The 21,692-nt window shown below is 36.3% G+C and overlaps 1 protein-coding gene across 6 annotated transcripts in view; it reads right to left on the reverse strand.

The window, feature by feature from the left end:
• AFG2A (AFG2 AAA ATPase homolog A) overlaps positions 1-21,692 on the reverse strand; it is a 309,664-nt gene that overhangs the window by 40,288 nt on the left and 247,684 nt on the right. For 2 of the 6 annotated variants that reach the window (XR_011537213.1, XR_011537215.1), the window contains exon 16: positions 1,219-1,353. The exons of 3 other annotated variants lie outside the window; for them this stretch is intronic. Coding sequence is in view for 1 of the 3 variants with exons in the window: in XM_070609148.1 (XP_070465249.1) it covers positions 1,330-1,353 (24 nt within the window). In the remaining 2 variants the exon portion in view is untranslated. Of the gene's footprint in view, positions 1-853; positions 1,354-21,692 lie in introns of those variants that run through there. One more of the 6 variants, XM_070609148.1, reaches the window with a different exon arrangement.

Consider the following 21,692-nt stretch of genomic DNA (forward strand, 5'->3'; position numbering starts at 1 on the left):
ACTATATTCTTATATTTGCTGATAAATACCATTTGCTTAGTCATCAGGCTGAAAACAGTCAGTTTTGATGTTCTTTTCATTCATCAATTACCAACTCTTGTAATTGCTGATATTTACTTTCATTGTTCTCTTTTTTCATTTGCATTGTCCTCTTCCTACTTTATACCACTCTTACCCTATAATACCTTCCTGACTAGCCATCTCGTTCCCAGGTTAATTTTCCTAAGTCATAGCTCTGATGCCACTTCAAAAGTCCTTTGGCATTTACCTAGCAAAGGACGAGCTTCCAGCCATGCACATATTCTAGGTTCCCTATAATATAATCCTTACACACTCCTAGAGCCTTACCTCCAAACACCTTGACATAGTCCATTTTTCAGTGTACATCTGTCTCTACTGAGTCACATCCTTCTCTGCCTTTCCCTCTGCATAAAACGTTTCTCTCCCACAGTCTTCTCACAAAATTCTACTTATCTTCTAAAGGTTCACCAAAATGTTAACTCTTCAATGAAGGCTTTTCTGATCTTCCCCCACTGGATGTGCTCTCTACTTCCTTTGAAGTTTCAATGCATTTATTTCCCTTTCTGGACTTCTTACACCGCTCTCATAATTTCCTTCACCATTTATGTTGAAACTTTTGTGATCTGTCCCTTCAGTGAGGGTTAGATTTCATCTTGGAAATCGCTGGAGGCAAGCTGAATTTCTCCATGGGTTACCCATGATAAATTAACGGCTTGCCAACTTGCGATTTTGACTAGTCTGCTTTATTGTGATCAAGGTACTTCGAGTCATCCTAGAAACACAGGAAGATAATGTGGAGCAGGTCCACAATTTGGTAGCATTTTTTCCTTCATTTTTCCTTAAAATCAAAATTTATTTCTCTAAATTCAAGTAATACATGCACATGGCTAAAATAAATAAAGAAGTAAGGAATACATTATAAAAAAAGCAACAGTCCCTTGCTTTCCCCTCCCTACCCTCATTATACTTCCCAGACTAACAATTTCTAACACATTTTATTTTTAATTCTTTTGTGGTTGCCTATTGTTAAATCTTGATTTATCAACTTCAGACATTATCTATTGATGTCTTACCATGATACATGTATATTTAGCTTAGGTATACTTCCCCTTTTTTACTTTGTAACATTAAACAATATACTTTAACCTCTATTTCTTGTTCCATTAACTACAGATAGTACATACCTGGATTCCTTACCTTGTAAGATTAGGATATTAATGTAATTTTATTCAGTGTATTTCTCTGTCCCCTTCCTTCTCTCAATTTTATTAGTTTTGATAACTTTTACCTTCTCTTCTGTAACCATAATTAAGCCTTGTCAATAGATGGATTCTAAAGTTGAAAATCAATGAGGAATGTTTAAGTATATTATCTAATGACTCTTCCTAACCCAACACACATACTTAATATTCTTTCCTTCTTCAAAATTTCTGCTCTTCTGGCATCTCAATCATAATGCTTAGTTTATGGAGCCCACTCTCCCTTTACCCTAACACCTGTGTCCTAGAACCCTACATTCTCCTAGTCCATAGGGACTAAGTGCTCTCTAGACCTGCAGCACAGTTCTTATCCTAAGACTTTCCATTATTACTCTTTCCAGGTCTTCCTATTTCTTGAATTACTCCTTTGTGTAGCTGGCGTACCCCTTAAGTAACTTTGTAAAAAAAAAGTACACTGTTGAGTCCCTTCTAGAATATTAAAAAATGCCTTTATTTAATCTTCTTGTTTCTAAAGTTTGGTTTGGCATATAATTCTAGGTCAAAATCATTTTCCTCAAAGTTTTGAAGGAAATCTTCTACTGCCAGTACCTTTGTCTTCTCCCAACTGTATTCATCCCCTGACCCTCCCCGTTTACTGAAAACATTCAAAATCATTCTAAAGACACAATGGATAACCCAGGAAACTAGGATTTAAGGGCATAGGTTTTCGAGTCACACTTGGATTTACATTTTGGTTCCACTAGCTGTTAGCTGTGAGATCTTGAATAAGTTGCTCTAAGCTACAGTTTCCTCTTCTGTAAAATGAGTATACTAACTGTGTATCTTACGGGGTCGTTCTATTAAATTAGATAAAAATCGTGGCAAACATTACTAATATTATTAACATATTACCTGTTACTGAATGTATAATGAAGGCCAATAGAAAATCTGGTGGCTACGGATTTATCTATTCTTTTTTTCCCCAACAAAGATCATTTATAACCTAATTCAAGTGGACGTCCCTGTAAGTGGTCTAGCAGGCTTCTATCTCACATAAAGTTCTACAGGTGGATATGCTTCTCTTCTGGTTATAACTTGTCTCTAATTCCTGAAGTTCTAGCTGTTCTGGAGTGTTTTCCAGAGAATAACTGAAGCTGGTAAGTGGGGTTCTGATATGAGATGACCATAAGAAAAGCAACCCCAAACTAATTTTTACAGCCATTTAGCATCCATTGTTGGAGACTGAGGGAGAATTAACTTGTTAAACAGCAAACTAGAATGAAGGAGTGAGGAGGGGAAGTTCATAGGCTCAAGACATTGTTGTGCATAACCAAGTTTGGAAACGGCAAAATCCTAAAGACGGACTTTGTGTGTATTTAGTAAGGAAAGGTCTTCTGAACTCACAGTGGTATTTCCATTATATCCACACACATAGAGAATGGGTTATCTGTCAATTGCCATCTTTGAAAACGAAAGCAAAACATTTTCTAGCAGACAAAAACTCAACAGCGGCATCCTGACTGCTAGTATTATCTGAGCATCAATACCAAGTGATGAAATTTGTGCTGCCTTTGCTGACTGGTGGAAACATTTATAAGTTGATAGGAAAGATCATTCTTGCCAACACCTGAAAGAATTTCACTGTGCCCTATAGTGCATTGTTACTGTCATCATGATTCTTAGCATGCGAAATACTTATTATTCTAAATCTTTCAAAACTAGTATAGGTAAATCTTATTCATGTTCCAATCAGAAAACTGAAATTATCAATATCACTTTGGGGCGTGAAAAAATCAGTGACATATTAAGAACAATGCCCAGGGTAGAATTTTAACTGCAGGACTAGGAGGACTTTACAGTATGTTACAAATGGCAAATGAAACACTTAAATTTATTCAAATGTATGTGCATCTCAGTTCCATGAAATGAACAATGAGTCTCAAGTAGCCAAGGAACTTTGTTCTCAGGAGGGAGTAAGCCAGCTAGAAACCAAATGAGAACAAGTGGAAAGCTTAACCCAGCGGGATCAGGACATCCTTCATGCCATAAACCTTGCATGAAAAGCAAAGGCCACAGTGACTGGGCACTGCCCAAGTCAAGTGGCGATATTCACACGGACCTCCCTGGAGCTTGTGCATTGCTGTTTTCCTGCTGGGAGGGATTCACTAGTGTCAACTCTTGATAACAAGAGCATCCTCATTTAATTAAAACAAAATGAAGAAAAATAATAACAGATGGATATTTTTAACTGTTTCTACAGGTGGAAAACCAGAAGATGATAAAAAAAGAACTGAAGAACATCCTCAAGCCAGTCCAACTATTATTTTCTTGCCAAGCTGGGAAGGTGTAATTTTCCTTAAAGGTATGTCTAGGTAATGCTTTGGCTTTGAAAGTAGATCCTAAGTGAGGGGCTGGAGTGCTACAGTAACTGTCCAGCACTGGGCTGCAGTAAACTACAAGGATATCATCAATCATACTATATTTGGGTACATCCTATTACCTATGCAGACATAACACTATGGCTCTGCTTCTTCACAGGAATCACAAAAAGTATCCTTAGAGAATGACTGAAGGATAAAAATGATGGACTGCTCTGTTGATTTTCACATATAACTGACTTTTTTAAGGTCTTCAAGATAAAAACATATCCTCTGAGCTGAAATGGTAATCTGTGCATCTGCTTTCTAGGTTGAGCATAGGAAGGTAATAATACCTCTAGCTGCGATTCAAAGTGTTCTTCTAATTGTACTTCGATCAAGTTTTAGGCTAAGGTAATTTGCCTGCGAAGATACACACTTGTCAAGGTGTTAATTCTTAAAATTACAGGTAGAGATATAAAAGGTGGAGTTTTTAAAATGTTACTTTCCTCTTTTATAAGCTATGTTTTCTGCATTATTTAGCTGAAGAATCTAAAAGGAACAGGTAAATGGGAAAGCAACATAAACTTAAATTCTTTGATGCACAAAGCATACAAGATTTATAGCTATTTATTCATTATATTTCTAAGCCTTACAAATAAATATTAAACATTAACCAGTTCACAAAATGTTTGGTCAGGGACTACCCTTCTCCACACAAGGTATACTGGTAATAAAGGCAAACAAACAGCACATTTTTTTTTTTTATTGAGTTATTGATAGGTTACAATCTTGTGAAATTTCAATTGTACATTAATGTTTGTCAGTCATGTTGTAGGTGCACCACTTCACCCTTTGTGCCCACCCCCCACCCCACCTTTCCCCTGGTATCCACTAAACTGTTCTTGGTCCATAGTTTTAAATTCCTCATATGAGTGGAGTCATACACAGATTATCTTTCTCTCGCTGGCTTATTTCACTTAACATAATTCTCTCAAGGTCCATCCATGTTATTGCAAATGGAATGATTTTGTTCTGTTTTGCAGCTGAGTAGTATTCCATTGTATATGTGTACCACATCTTCTTTATCCATTCGTCTGTTGATGGGCACTGAGGTTGCTTCCACGTCTTGGCTATTGTAAACAGTGCTGCAATAAACATTGGGGTGCACAGGACTTTTGGGATTGCTGACTTCAGGCTCTTTGGATAAATACCTAGTAGTGGGATGGCTGGATTGTATGGTAGTTCTATTTTTAGTTTTTTGAGGAATCTCCATACTGTTTTCCATAGTGGCTGCACCAGTTTGCATTCCCACCAGCAGTGTATGAGGGTTCCTTTTCTCCGCAACCTCTCCAACATTTGTTGCTATTAGTTTTAGATATTTTTGTCATTCTAACGGGTGTAAGGTGATATCTTAGTGTAGTTTTGATTTGCATTTCCCTGATGATCAGCGATGATGAGCACCTTTTCATGTGCCTACTGGCCATCAGTATATCTTCTTTGGAGAAATGTCTGTTCATGTCTCCAGCCCATTTTTTGATTGGGTTGTTTGATGTTTTCAAACAAACAGCACTTTTAACGCTCACCATAATTCATTTTTCAGACTGAAAAGTTATTGCCATGCTCTACTATTGCGTTTTTTACATTTTCATGGTACACAGGCAGATTCAGTTCCTACGTGACAGACAAGCCCTAATGACCACGCTATATAAAAACTCAAATTCTTACAGCATTAAGTTATCTGTTTTTATTCTTTAACCTCATCTTTTAGTTTTATTTACCAGAGAAGATTGTATCTGGAAGGCTATTTAAAACCATAAATCTGTCAACAGATTCTTTTATAGGAGTGACATGGAAAAAAGAAAGGACAGCATTAAGAAGGACAAAGGATGTATTACAAGGAGCATTTGAAATGCAGGCTCCCACACCCCAAAGAAAGTGCTATTTGGATGCTCCATGTTTGCCTCAGCTCATGCTTACAAGGGAAAAGATATGACTTACTAATTTCAAACTCAAACATGTCAGGAATGTAGAAATTAGAGATTCCAACTTTTATTTGAAACTGAGGCAAAGACATTCCATTAAAAATGAGATTAACTCTTCCAATCAGATAGGTGCAAACTTGTCAAGATAGAATTTTAGTGTGCATTTCACATATACACAGGTTCCCCAACTCACTATGAAAGCTTCTGCTTTGTGAGTTCATGAAACTAATGAGTATTCAAGTTATAATACTGACAAATAAGAACAAAATGAGCCATGTGTTCAGTAGCTTTTTCATCTAGAGCAATAGTGTTCAAACTGCTCTTCAGAGGTTCCAAGGTGCCTCAGAGGTCACAGCAGGAGGAAGAGGGAAAGGTATGTAGGTAGCACAGGCCCCAACGAAAGCAGATTCATCTCATGTCTTTTATATAATGGTTTTCCCACATAAAGTTTTATTTAGGGAGGGGAAAAGGTTCTACTACTAATATCTTTTGGAAACTACTCATCTTTAGTTTCAGAAATGCTAGAGAAGACTAACACTGAATTCTAAAATAAAGTTTTCATGGAGAAACAGCTCTGCATTGGAATGAAGAGGTGGAAAGAACACATGGTCATTTTTTGAGACAATATTTTGCTTTTATAACTTCCAAGTGTAGCTGATGTAATTTCCACCTACTAGTCTTTCTTAATATTTATTCTCAATTGAAAAGCAAAGTCAGCCAAAGAGTGACAACCTGATAAGGATGACTTTTCCTTGCCAGTTTATACAGAGAAGCTTAAAAATGTTTTTTCTGGAACTTCTCTGAAATATCACCCTGGGATTCCCTGCACCATTCTCCTGTGTTGAACTGCTTGTTTTCTGGATCCCATGTCTTTTTCCCTTGTTTTTGGTGGAACACATCCACCAGTAGCTTCCTAAAAAGAGATGCATGGAGATAAATTTGTTTTAGATCTTGCATGTCTGAAATGTATTTATTTCATCTTCACATTTGATTTCATAGTTTGGCTAGATACAGAACTCTGGGTTGGAAATCACTTCCCCTCAGAAAGGAAGAGCATAACTCTCCTGTCTTAGGGCTTCTGCTGCTGCTGTAGAGAATCTTGCGGCAATCCAAATCCTTAGTCCTTTGTCTGTGATGGGTTGGGGTTGGACATTTGGTAGAGGCTTTCGATCTAGAAACCTGTCTTCAATTCTTGGAAAGGAATTCTGATAGTTTTCTCTCCTGACTTCTGTTTGCTTTTTCAGTCACATGTCTCCCTTCTCCAATTCTCCCCTCTGTCTTTTTGTTTACTTTCTGGGAGACTTACTCAACTTTTTCTTCCAATTTCTCTATTGCATTTTTAAATTTCCAACTGAATATTTTAAATTTCCAATTAAGGAACAATTGAATATTCTTTTGTAGAGCCTCTGGAGCTTGTTTCATGGTTGTACTATCTTTTTTTATCTTTCTCTCTTTCTTTTTTTGGTGAGGAAGATTGGCCATGAGCTAACATCTGTTGCCAATCTTTCCCTTTTTGCTTGAGGAAGACTGTTGCTGAGCGAACATGTGTGCCAATCTTCCTCTATTTTATGTGGGACACTGCCACAGTGTGGCTGACGAGCAGGGCTAAGTCCATGCCCGGGATCCAAATCTGTGAACCCTGGGCCACTGAAGTGGAATGTGCAAACTTAACCATTACGCCACAGGGTTGGCCCTCTTCTCTCTCTTTTCATCCGCTCCCTTGCTGTCTCTATTTTCTCAGTGTCTTTCATATTTAAAGCTTTCTTCAAATACTGGTGATCCCTAGTTTTCCATTCATTTTTATAAAGGAGGTACTAAAATTCCAAATGGAAACTCTGTGCACATGGGTGAGTCTTGTCAGCTGGTGGTCCTCACTACTGTAATTCCCACAAATGTAAGCATCTGTAGAGCTTTTCTCTCAGACTAATAGTTTCTGCAGAGAGCAATCTTCCAGTCATCTGCCTGGCTGCCAGCATGACAGAAACAGAACAAGGGAGGGGGCTTGGAAGTCTTAACATGAAGTATAGAGATTTTCACTTAATACCCTGTTTTTGGTATGACATGTCACCCCTCCCTCATCTTCAGAAGGAACTAGTATCTTCATGTCCAGAACCTCTTTAATTCAACTTTTCGGAAAAACAGCTCCAGTTTTCTGCTGAGAGTCCTTTCCTGTCTGTGAGGAGCAGGGGAAAGAAGCTAGGACTCTGCCTCTTCTAGGTAAAGACTTGTGGCAAATCCTGTTTTCAGCCCTTCTCCCTTTTCTTCAGAGGTGCCCTCTATTCTAAATCCTTTCTTGAGTCTTACTTGAGTTCTATTGCGGTAATCAGTTGCATTTTATTGGTTTCTCCTGCCTATAAGTTTCAGCATTCTCTAACCTGCTCATTTATTGTCCAACTTTTTTTTTAATATTTTTTATTTTTATTTTTCATCCGCTGTCATCTTCTTCTTCATTCTCTTTGTCATTATTGGTTTACGCATTTCTTATTTGCAAATTTCATTTTAGTACAGTTTCAGAAGGGAGCAGATGTAAATAAGTATGTTCAGGCTACCACGTTCAATGAGAAGTTTCATGAATTTGTTTAATGATGTTCAGACAGTTTCTGTAGATCACCCCATAGGTTCAACAAATCTACGTCTCAGAAGTCAGCACTCAACATGCAGAGCCACTTGTATGCAGAACCATGCCAGCATGCTATAACTGCTGTATCTTGTGGGCTGGACCTCAACCCCTGAAGTACTTAAGGGTGTTACTAAGATATGCTTTTCTAAACGTTTAACATTTAAAATTAGTAAATGTTATAAAATAGATATGCACATTAAAGTGGAAGTCTCTGTGCCTCTAACACGCACAGTCACTATCAAGCTATTATTAATTTGATGATGTCTCTTACAATTGACGGTATCTCAGAAGCAAGGACATAAGTTAGTGCCTATTTGAGAGGGTTGATGGAAGACACAAATGAGATAATGCTTATAAAGTCTTAAGAATACTCACTAAGAGACACTATGTGCTTATATTTTAGTTAGTCTTATTAGTGTTTCCAATATGTTTCTGCATGATGAAATACTTTCCCACAAACTTTTTTCTACTATTCTGTTAAGATAGGTTAACATGTTAATATATCATGAAGTATATAAAGTCACCAGAGAGCAAATAATGAGTTGCTGGTTTATTTTTTTTAAAAATATGTGTTTGTAAATAATTGCTGTTTTCTGAAGAAAGTGAGATGAGAAAGATTCTATGAAGTTCATAGCATCTGGACCCACGAGGCACTTAAGTTTTCATTTAGTCACTTATTATTTTATTTTTAACAAATAACAAAGCCTCCCTTAAGTGCTTAAGTTCTGAGAATACAAAGAGATGACATAGATCCTATCTTGGGGAAGCTTATAATTCAGCAGTTTGGGATGACTGATACAGAGTGTTGAGTAGGTTCCTGTGGTGTGCAACAGAAGTCATGAAGTCCTTAAACAATAGCTGAACACACTGATTCTGAGGACATATTTAATAGTAGCACACTGAGAATTACATGGTTTGCATATTTCTGTAAAACGGGGATTTGACTTCAGTCTAAAGCCCATGAAAGAGGGAATTCTTTGCTGAAAGGTATGTAAACACCTTTCCTTTTGCCACAGCATCCAGATGAATGTTGGCCTGAAGGGAGGATGTGGCCACCAAAGAGAACACAGACACTGACATAGGGTTTCAGTCAGAATAGACAGAGCTATGGTACCACACAGGCATAACCAGCATTTTGGTGAGCAAAGTGGAGAATCAAAACCCTTTTTGGAAATTAATTTTTAAGGGTTCTGTTCTTAAAGGCTGTGCTGAGGAAGCACACATTCCAAGACTTTGCAATAACAGCCCTGAAATGAAAAAAGGACTTGTGGACACAGAAAATATGAGATAATAGCACCATGTGGTTGAGGTTCCAAAGTGAACCAGAATATTTCCTATAGCCATGGAGGAATGAGAAACTATTGGAAATTATTACAAGACAGTTATGCCAATAAAATCTGCTAAAGCTTTATTACACTGTATATGTTAAGATATTTTCAACAACTTTTCCCATCATCACCAAGTGCTAAGTTGAGGAACCCATTTTAGCTTAAAGTAACCAAAATTACCTGGTCTAGATGGATCCTAACTCATTAATCAAGATTCTCAAAACCAAACAGCTACTTTTACTGATTCTGTCTTAATGAAGCTTTAAAAAACCAAAAATCAAGATATGAAAGAAAAATGCGCAAGGTATTATGGGATACATAGTAGAGGTACTGAATCTGGGCTGGAGGTTGTCAGAAATGGTTTTCTGGAAGACATTCTATCTAAGCTGAGTGGGTGCAGACGACTCAGACAAATAGTTCTATGAAGCTGTAGCTATACAACAAAATGTTCCTAAACATCCCTGTATTCCTCATCCAATAAGATAATTTATCTCTATTTCAGGGGTGGGGAGGACATATCCTTTCAAATAAGGGAGACAACAGCAGCTCTGCAGTTGACAGGAATGACGAAAATCAACGCACATTACTTTAAAGACAAGGTGTTACACAGGAAATGAAACTGACAGCAGGTGAATCTTCAACCTTTAATATGCTAATGTAAATGAAGACTGTTATAATAAGGTCAGCAAATGAAGTCCATGGGTGCCTTTAGAGAAATAAGGAAAGAAACTGAATAATCCTAAACAAGCCAATCTCCCAGATTAAAGAAACATTTCTCAGAGTTTTGCTTAAGCTCACCAGTCCTCAAAGAAAGCTTCCAAATTACTTATTAAAAATGCAGAAAGATGAATCTACACTGTAAGTTACATTCTGCTCTAGTACGAATCTTCACTTGGCATCTGTTAGTTTCTTAATGTAGGTGACAGGACGCTGGCAAAGAAACACCCATTTCTGGTCTAGTCTTTGCTCATCCTTTGTATTGCTTGATATTTCTAAAAGAAATTTAGTAGATTGTATACTATTAAAAGGAAAGCAGAGGGGAGTTGACTAAGATGGCGACACAGGAGGTTCCTGAACTTCTCTCTTCCCACAGACACACCGAATGTACAGCTAGACAGGGACCAATTCCCTATGAAAGAAATCCAGAAACAAGCTGAGACTCCTATATGTCGAGTGAATGAGAAAATACCCACCCTGAAATGGGTAGGAAAGGCTGAGACAGCTCTCTTCATAAATCCCACTCCTGGCACAGCGTCATACCATCTGTAGAGAACTCCCAACTCACAGCTTCTCCCTGAGGAGTGAAAGGTTTGGACTACACATGTAGGGCCCCAATTTTTAAGACTCCCACCTGAAGGATGCACCCCCAAAACATCTAGCTCTGAAAGCCAATGGGGCTGGCATCCATGAGACCCATAACACTATAGCAAACAAAGAAGCAGTGCTTCATGGGTGCATGAACACTGCAGCTATCTCCACAGGGTTCAGCACAGAGGGAAGGGGCAAAATCGCCCATCTCCCAGTCTTGCCCTGAAAGGCAAGGGGTCTAAAGGCATACTTTACAAGCATGAGGGTCCTGCTTCTAATTATAGCACACACCTTGAGACTGGCTGAAATCCCTTCACTACACTTCCCCCACCTTCTCTCTCTAGCCCACTCAAACAATAAAACCAAGTCTCCAGTACTTCTTGGAAGGAGCTTGTAAACACATTAGGTACCCCAGCATAGCAAAGAATGATTGTGTTTTGCTGCTTTGTACCTACCAGGATATACTCTATTAGATATGTTTCCAAGAGACATGTCAGCAAATTGCTATCATTTAAAAATCCTCAATTATCTTTTGAATAAGATTTAAAAAACCAGAAAATACAGTATGTGAAAAAAAATTACTTGCTTTAAATTTCTGTCTTACTGTTTCACAATGTGGGCATATCTATGTTTTCTGCAGACAATTTCCCCTAACATTAGCTCTAATACTGTTTAAAAATGATAGGTAATGGTACAATGTAAGAGTCATAAAGTGGATATAAAACTTTAGAATTGTTAAGATAGAAAAGCTCTGAGGAATGGTTCCATTCAATGTGAAGAAATGGAAATACAAAGAGGATAAGACTTGCCCAAGGTTCTAAGTGACTTAGCAGCAGAAGTTACAGAATGAGACTCCATTACATCACTGCCAGTATGTGATGTGACAAGGTTCTTGAATCAGACAAAACTTTACAAATGTAATAGCTTCTTTTTATAATGTACTTCTTCATTTAAAATGTCCCTCTCCTCATCTATCACCTAGTACAGTTATTTAAAACATGGTTATATAGTACTGCCATTGTGTAGTGTGTGATCTACATATAAAATACTGCATGTGCCCAAGTTAAAACTGCTCCTGTACAGCAGGGAGTCCCAGCTTCTGAGGAGAGTGTTTTTCTATTCATGCAGGCAGAAATATCTGATTCAAATACAGTAGCATAATGTTCAAAAGAAAAGAGAATGGTTTTTTTCATGGATAATAGTTCTCAAAGGGAATAATTCTCCCTTGCATTACAAGTTATAAATCATCACAATTATAAAATGAAGACAAAAATAAACTATTGAGTAAATATGGTGATTTTTATCTATAAACATTTACGCAGCATAAATTGATTCCAAATATATCTCTTTTTATAGAAAGAATACATTTAATACCTTATTAAATATATTTTCAAAGAAAAAAATTGATAATTCATTATAATTAAAAATTTCTGCTCTACAAAAGACACTGTTTGGAGAGTGAAAAGATAGCCATGGACTGGGAGAAAATGTTTGGACAACACAAATCTGATAAAGGAGCAGTATCCAAAATATACAAAGAACTCTTAAAATTCAACAATAAGAAAACAACCCAATTAAAAAATGGGCAAAAGATCTGGAAAGCTCACCAAAGAAGATAGACAGATGGCAAATAAGCATGTGAAAACCTGCTAAACGTCATATGTCCTTAGGTAATTGCAAATGAACAATTAACAATACTAGAATAGCGAAAATCAAAGACGCACAACATCAAATGCCAGTGAGGATATGGAGCAATAAGAACTTTCATTCACTGTTGATGGAAATGCAAAATGGCACAGCCAAATTAAAAGACAATTTGTCAGTTTCTTATAAAACTAAACATATTCTTACTATATGATCCAGCAATCACATTCCAAGTATTTACCCCAAAGAGTTTATTTCATATATACATATGTTTTTTTTGGGTAAGGAAGATTGGCCCTGAGCTAATATCTGTTGCCAATCTTCCTCTATTTTGTATGTGGGACAGCTGCCACAGCATGGCTAGACAAGCGGTTCCTAGGTCTGCACCCAGGATCCAAACCCACAACCCCCGGGCTGCTGAAGTGGAGTGCGTGAACTTAACCACTATACCAGTGGGCTGGCCCTCCCAAAGAGTTTAAATCTTAAGTTCATAAAAAAACTTGCACACAGCTGTTTATAGCAGTTTTATTCATATTTGCCTGAACTTGTAAACAACCAAGATGTCCTTCAATAGGTGAATGGGTAAACAAACTGTGGTACATGTAGACACTAGAATATTGTTCAGGGATAAAAAGAAATCAGCTATCAAGCCACAAAAAGACATGGAAGAAGCTTAAATGTATACTGCTGTGTGAAAGAAGATTCCAACTATATCGCATTTTGGAAGAGGCAAAGCTACAGAGATAGTTAAAAGATCAGGGGTTTGGGGTGAGGGAGGGATGAACAGGAGGAGAACAGGGAATTTTTAGGGCAGTGAAACTATTCTATATGATACAGTAATGGTGGATACAAATGTCATTATACATTTGTCAAAATCCACAGAAAGTACACCACCAAGAGTGAACCATAATGTAAACTATGGACTTTAGTTAACAATAATAATTTATCAATATTGGTGCAATAATTTTAACAAATGTATCACAATAATGCAAGATACTAATAATAGGGAAAACTGGGAGGAGGCGGTGAGAGGGTAAATGGGAACTCTATATTTTCCACTTATTTTTCTGTAAGCCTAAAATTGCTCAAAAAATCTATTAATAAAAAAATACTATTAAAATGCCATGTAAGAGATAATTTTAGCTACTAAAGCATATCTTTTACTAAGGTAAAAAGAAAAATTCCTATTTTTTCTACTGAGATAAATGTTTGGAGATGAGATTCCTATACATAACTTTCAAGTTATAAAGATGCATCACTGAAAAAAGAAAAAAGAATTTTGGTTCTTTGATAATAGAAAATGGTACTTTCATATTTTGTACACAAATACTCAAAAAATATGGTCTTAAGCATGTATTTCCTAGTTTTAGGGGTCATGCTTAAGGTTTGGTGACCAAATATCTATAAATATTTTTCTTTGTAAATTCTTTAATTGATACCTTCTATATCTAATAGATTTCCAAAAATTTTGTATAAAAATGTCTAATAAAGAAAATTTACATAGGGCAGAAATTGGTTATTAATTTTATTCTTTAACTCAGTTTTCTTTTTGGTACTTGTGTGAGAAAATCCCAATTTTTTATATTTTTAACTACGAATTTCCTCCTAAATTAGGGTCTTCAAACCAAAATTCTTTTAGGAACAAATCTCCATTATCAAACAAATTCTTCCAGATTAAGCAGAGCTGTTCCCCACTGAAGTCCAGGTGAAGGACTCTAGAGTCTTCTTTCTCTGCTCCTATTCCCTGGACTGGAGACAACCCCAAGGAACCATAGCGCTTTAAGAGACAAAGTTTTAAACTATCCTCTAAAATATAAGGATTTCCCAATTATAAAATCCCTTACTACAGAATTTTCTATTCCTATTATTGATGCTAATAAGCCTCAGTAAAATACAACAGCAGTGTTTAAGATGAGGGTAGACTAATACAATACAGTCAAGAAAATGTACCATGCATTTTGATTATAACCATGTGAAAATGTAATTGCACACAACAGAAAAGACGGGAAGTCCTTTCAGCAAGTTGTAAGTAGTTTTATGTTCACTGGATGCTTTTTTTTTGTTGTTGAGGAAGACTGGCCCTGAGCTAACATTCATGTCCATCTTCCTCTTCTTTATACGTGGGACACCTACTACAGCGTGGCTTGCCAAGCAGTGCCATGTCTGTACCCGGGATCTGAACCGGCAAACCCTGGGCCGCCAAAGTGGCATGTGCGAACTTAACCACTGGGCTGGTCCCCATTGGATGCTTTTTTATGTAAAAGTTGCTAGTGTAGAATAAATCTTTTTTACAAGGAACCTTGAGCCCTTTTAAGTATCTTGAAAGTCAGCAGAGGAGAAAAGGTAGAGGGATTAAGAGCAATAAAAGCTATCAGAAGCAGACTAGAATATTTCTGAGTTCTCTTCTATCAATTTTTTTAATATAACCTGAAAATCTACCAGTTAGAGATTCATTTGGGAGAGTAAAATTTTTTAAAAATGCAGATACCTCTGGGAGTGATCCTTATTATTTGGCTTTATGGTGAATTGATTCAATCAGATTGTTTTCTAATCAGACAATTGATGGGGACTGTCAAAATAAGTATTCAGAAAAGTAGGTCTAGAGGATGCAGGGGGTGGGCAGTGAACTTTGAAGATGAAGGGTGAAAAGCTATAGAAAGAGCTAAAGTGAAGACAAACTTTGTCTAATCTAATCTTGCATAGGACTGGCTCTCTGCCTAGAAAAGAAAAAAATTATCTCCCTGTTTCCTTTGGTTGGCTCTAATAATGCATGTTCTGCTTCCAGGATCTAAAACTTATGTTTACTACTGTTAGGTTACCCATACTAGGGGCATAATAAATTTCAGGGGACTAGCCTGGGAAACTATTCACCACAGAAGCATTGCTTCCAGAAATAAATGTATTCTGAATTCTCAAAGGCAACTTACAGTACATTTTTGGTAAACTAGGAACTGCCTATAATCATCTGATTCTCAAAGACAATTCAGGCTGAAATTAAGAATTATAAATTAAAGAAATTATCTTTATTAGTTAGAAAAAAGAAACCCAAAATATAACATGACCTGTGCTATAATGATGTGAACTGTAATGGTCTCTGCCTTAGTTGGCTTGGGCTTTCTTAGCAAAACACCATAAACTGGGTGGCTGAAGCAACAGAAATTTATTTTCTCACAGTTCTGGAGGCTGGAAGTCTGAGATCACGTGTCAGCATGGTCAATTCCTGGTGAGGGCTCTTTTCCTGTCTTCCGGACAGCAGCCTTTTCATTGCACCCTTACATGGCCTTTCCTTTGTGCATGCCTGAGGCCTTATTAGGGCCCACCCTCAGATCTCATTTAACCCTAATTACCTCTTCATAGGCTCTATCTCCACATAAGGAACATTGAGAGGTTAGGGCTTCAACTCCTTTCAATTCCCTTTTGTGGGAACAGAATTCAGCTCACGGCAGACTCTTTAAAAAATTATAAGCAATTACTATTAGGAAAAAGAAGAAAGAAAATTTCAACTTATTAGGCACTGAGATCTCTCTCTCTCTCTTTTTTTCCTTCACTCAGCCTGTGGCTTTCTCTATGAAGCACATAAAATGGTAGCAATATACATTTTTTTACTTTATTCTACATTTTGTCTATTATATGACTATAAACATGAATTATATATTTATCATCTAAAGTATTGGCTATTAAAGAAGAAAACATATAATCTTTATAGGTGGTTAGCTTATAAGGCACAATCAATTTATATATAGAGTTACATTTAAACAGAGCTTTAAAGATGTACATGGTTCAGGCAGCAAGTCAACTGATTCTTCAAATACCTGTAAAGTTATGTTTAAGGCTCCTTGGAGGTCCTCAGGATGTCTCACTACCGGAGTAGCAAAAATAAAAGTTCAAGGTAATACAGAATATAGTTATATACTATTTTATGCTATAAGACATTACTACAGAAAAAAATTATTATAATGCGGTCTTTGGGTACTAACTGCAATAAACCACCTGGGGTAGCATCCAACTCATGCCTAAGTTAAACCAGATTTTATATTAAGCTAGCTCATGTTAAAACTGGATTCCAATGTGTTCCAATTTTTACACAATTTATAATGTATAATATTGACCAAATCTTCCACTCACTTGAGTTATTTTATGTCCCTAAAACTCAATAATTGATTTCTAGTATTATATACAAGAACAAAACGAATGAAAATATTAATGTAACTTGCTTTACATAATAAATGTTCCAAAATTTGATAAATATTTTTGAAAAAAAATACATAATTTAAAAACACTGAAGGTAGAATTTACCCATGAAAATATCCCTGTAGGGTTCAAAAATAGACTAGATACGGCAGGAAGTTTTTGATGTGCTGTATACAGCAGGTACAAAATATTAATTTCATAGCATAAGTATCTTTTATTAAACTATAAAGAAGCCATAAATGAAACATAAGACTAGCTTCTGTGAACCTGTGCATGCAAGCATATTTCATGCCCGTTATGACCAATTCATTTCGAAATTGACAACTTTTGGATTCATCTCCCTCCTAACCTCCAGTTCTAACACTTAAGTTTATGATAGAGCTAAAAAGAAATGCTGGGGACTACTTCTTTCACATCTAAGAATATTTGCTTGACCTTTTGTATTTTTAAGGATTCTGGCAAGAAGTTAATGCTAGGCAAACTAAATACAATTCTTGCTTTTAAATATAAAAACCACTCCTCAAGGATTCTTTTGAAGTGAATAAAAATGTGCCAAGGGGCTGCTTTTGCTCCCATTGAAAGAATGTCTTGTCCAAAAGCTAAAAACAGTTTAAGTGATTTTTTAAAAACAATTCTGAAGAGAAAATAACTAGTTTATGAATTGGAACTTCCACAATGGTATAAGTGGCATGCATATTATACCTAACATTTTTTGCTCATAAATGAACAGAGAAACATTCCCACAAATATTAAAGCAAAACTCATTTTCCAAATTTTAATAGAAAAAAGAGAGGTAGCCATTATTAAAGAACACTAGAAACATATTTGAAGATTAAAAACATAAAATAAAAAAAGAGAGCTGTGCAAATCTTAATAATTCTTTCTACTTTTCTTTCTAGCCTAAGGCAAGGTTAGATTCTGTTTTTAAATTCCAAAAACTTAATGGAGGTTATATTTAAGAACAATTTAATGACTGTATTGCAATTCTGAACAATTTATGGAGTTTTAGTAACATTTGAATAGAATGATCCCTTTGAGAACTCAGAATTACTGTCATCTGGGGATGAAGAATGAGAACATCCCTATGTCATCACCAAACATGCAAAGCTTTTGTCCTTGGCATTAGATTTCTGAGTCTTACCCAAACACTTGGGTTCAATCCCAACTTGAATGAAAGGGCATAGTAATTAGGTGTGCTTATTTCCTAAACAATCATTCTAGTAGAAACAGAAACCCTCAACTTTCTAAAGTTGCAAGGTTCCCTATATTTTTCTTTTTAATTAACAAAACTTACATTAAAAAAAATTAAGTTGTATACAAGGAACTAGGAATTACCTTAACAAATATCCTGAAATAGGGATATTATGTAGACAGTCTGTAAAGAAACATTAACTTTATACACTTAAAAGTAAAAAATACTACACATCTTTAACAAGGAAAAATAAAACTAGAGATTACAGATGTTTATAAATATAAACCAGCTGAAATAAATGCTGCATGTAACTATGAAATATATTTTGAATTTGAAGAATACACTATTAAAACTAAAAACAAGACATACACATGAAACACTCATGAGTATTCATAAAATCTAAGGGAACAAAATATGGAAAAATTAAGCAAATTGTAGATTTTTTATATTAGAGGTCAAATTGGATTTGGTGGTTACAAAAAATATAACAAAAATGATTTACTGAGCACTTGTTATGTGCTTACTAGGATAAGCACCTTATATGAATTATCTCATCTAATCTGGACAAGAGATCTATGAAGTATAAAGACCTTTCTTATCCTTATTTACATACAAGGAAATTGGTCACGTGCTAGGAAATAGGCAGACGTGGCTTTTGTCATTTCTCATGCCATAAGCCATTTGCTTAAGTGAAATGCAGCTCCATGGTACAAAATGTTCTTCAAAGAAGAAACAGCTTTCAAATATATTAGTGGCATACTTTTTGTATAGAGTTATGCATCACTTAACAACAGCAATATGTTCTGAGAAATGCATTGTTAGGTGATTTCGTCATCGTGTGAACACCAGAGTGTACTTACACAAACCTAGATGGTACAGCCCACTACATGTCTAGGCTATATGGTACTAATCCTACAGGACCACTGTCGCATACATGGTCCATCATTGACCAAAACATTGTTATGCAGAGTACGACTGTATAGATAAATTAGGACTACTTTTAGTAATTAGCCTTCCATCACCTCAAATAAGCAAACAAAAATATCCAACTCTACCAGAATCTACACTACAGAATAAACAGCAGGCTCTATACTTTTTTAAATCATAAGTTCCTCTCAAACTGGTAGAAACCCCAAATTTTATCATTCTTTTGAAACTGAAGAAGCACAGATTAAATGTGCAAAAACTCTGGAGAACCAGCGTGAGTCAACAGAGAGACTGAGAATTTGGAAGAGGAGAAACAAGGTAGAATGTTAAAATGCTTAACTCAGCATTACTATTGGCCTAAGTAATTCTTCACAGATACAGATTTAGCCTGGATACCACACTTGGGGACTAGATTATCAGGGAGATCTTGGCTAACTTGTTGCCTTGATATACTGCTTCCCTATAAAGGGGCTTCAGTATTCGGCTATAAAATGCTATATTAAGCCTGCTGCCAGCCAGCCTCTCATTCAGCATCCATTTCCTTTCTGACTAATACTTCTCGTAATCTGACAGTAGTTTTAAACGCTTGGCAAGGAGTCAGTAATACAGGTACGGCAGCACAAGGTGTTCTGGAGGATGATTTGCTTTGGTGTAAACATCCTATCCAAAATAGCCTTCAGGTAAAGTGAATTAAGGTTCTTTTTTTTGCCAATTTCAGGAGAAGTCAAAGTTTAGAAATACAGAGAATGTTTACATCTCCATACACTGCAAGTTTTAAAAACTGTAAGTTAAAATGAACAACATAATAACTTTGTAACTTTTACTTACTTTCCTGATAAAGATTTCAGTGAAAAAGTGTGCTGCTGCATTTTTCCATTTTATAACACTTTTTATCCTAATGCCTTCAGAATCAGAAATTGAACTTAACTAGCTATTCTTAAGGAAGTTGAAAAGCAGAATAACTAAAGGTCTCAGAAAAAAAATCAGTGGGCCTTGGGATCTTTGAACAGGTAAAACTTTCATTTCCATTCCATGGAAAATTGTTAAAGTTTGCTAAGGAGAATTTTATTAAAACCCGATTTCTATATGCTGTCAGTCTTTCAAGGTTCCTGTTCCTCTGGTGCCATGATTAGGATCTCTAGGCCACAGTAGGAAGTATTTAGAGACACTGACCAAGATTCCAAGATCCCAGGTTTCTAGAAGCATTGTAAGGAAAATAAAACTACGTTATATGTCCCTGGAGGTCCAACCTCTAAGGGATTCCTTATACAATTAATTTAATCTATGACAGGTATATAACCACACAGACTTTTAGCACTAGAAAGGATCATAGGGACCATATTCCCACCCCCTTATTAAAATATGAGAACTGAGCTCTAGAGATGATATCTGATTTGGTCAAACTAATACTGTAGTAAATGGTCAAGATGGAACTAAAGTCTAGGTCTTGGCTTTTACCAAACCTCTTCACTACTTAGTATGTAGATTGTAAAATAATGGGGTAGAGGGCTGGCTTAAAAGTTACAGTCTAAATATCTGCTTTTAGTACATTTTGATTTTTGCCCTGGAGAATTTTAGCATAATTCATTTACAACAGGGTAACCATATTTTAGCCACTAAACAGACCTGCAGAAATAAGGTACTCACCCTAGGAGCTTATATAAATTCCAAGTGATAATATAGTTAGAGAACATAATCCACCTGACTTTGAATATTTTGGCCACTCATATCAGGTGCTGCACCTCATGGGAGATTTAATGTGCTAACAATGATCACAAAAGACATCTTTAATATTTCCAACTTATCCTATTCACAATACATTTTTATTCAAGAGCTCATGAGGCAAATCTTCAAGTCACAGAAAGCAGTTTATCTACTTGGATTAAAATCTAAATTTGTTTATTCAATAAACACATATCACCTTTATATGAGGTACTGTGCGAGGCACTGTGAGGGATATTTAAAGGTGGATAAGCCAAAAATGAGACAGCCTTGTACAGACATGAAGATTGTGCATATACAAGGATGCTCAGCTGAGGGGGCAAATAAGGACTTATTGAAATAGGGAAATGCATGAAAGCTCATGTTCTGCTTGACAAGCCTTATACCCTGGCAGGAAGCTGTCACAAGTGGGGTGAAGATGCACCTTTTTCTAATTCACATAAAGGTGCCCAGTAGGCTATCTAGTGGTGGCTTTGGACAAAAATGCCACCAATCTTTCAATAACACAAATCTGACCACGACATTCCTTAATAAATTTTTCAATGGTTCTCCCTGCTTAAAGGAGAAAAGCAAGTTCAGATGATATCCAAGTCCTTCACACTTTTCTGACCTCCTTTTCCTGCTTTATCATCTACTCCTTCCACATGTAGACTCTTTTTCCAGTCATATTTCAACCTTTAACTGGATCTAGAACACACCAAATTCTTTTATGCACCTCTGCCTTTCTATCTGCCAGGGATGCTCCCTTCTCAGCCCTATCCAACTGGGGAACTCCTATCACCCTTTAAGACTCAGATCAACTACCCTCTTCTGGCTAACTAGCCCCTCTCCTTCCATCCCCTCTTGTGTGAGTCACATTCTCTTCTTTCTCCAGTAGTATTCTGCACATCATTAGATCATGCCATATAAACACATTATATATAGAACTTTGTTGTTTATGTCTTTCCCTCTGAACGGCAGGTCTTACTCACAATGCCTGGAGAATACAGTAAATGAAGAAAGAAAAACATAGTTTCTAACTTAAAGTAGCTTACAATTTTTGTGAGGGTGACAACAAGATAGCTAAACGCTACTGTACGAAAAGAACATGTAAAAAATGTAAAGATGTTTCATATCTGCTGTTTAGTTTGCTAAGGCACTGTCCCCAAGAGCAGGCAAACCTTTATCAGAGATTCAGATATGTCAAAGGGATCTATGA

This window comes from Equus przewalskii, chromosome 2 (genome assembly GCF_037783145.1).
Source record: "Equus przewalskii isolate Varuska chromosome 2, EquPr2, whole genome shotgun sequence".
NCBI lineage: Eukaryota > Metazoa > Chordata > Mammalia > Perissodactyla > Equidae > Equus > Equus przewalskii.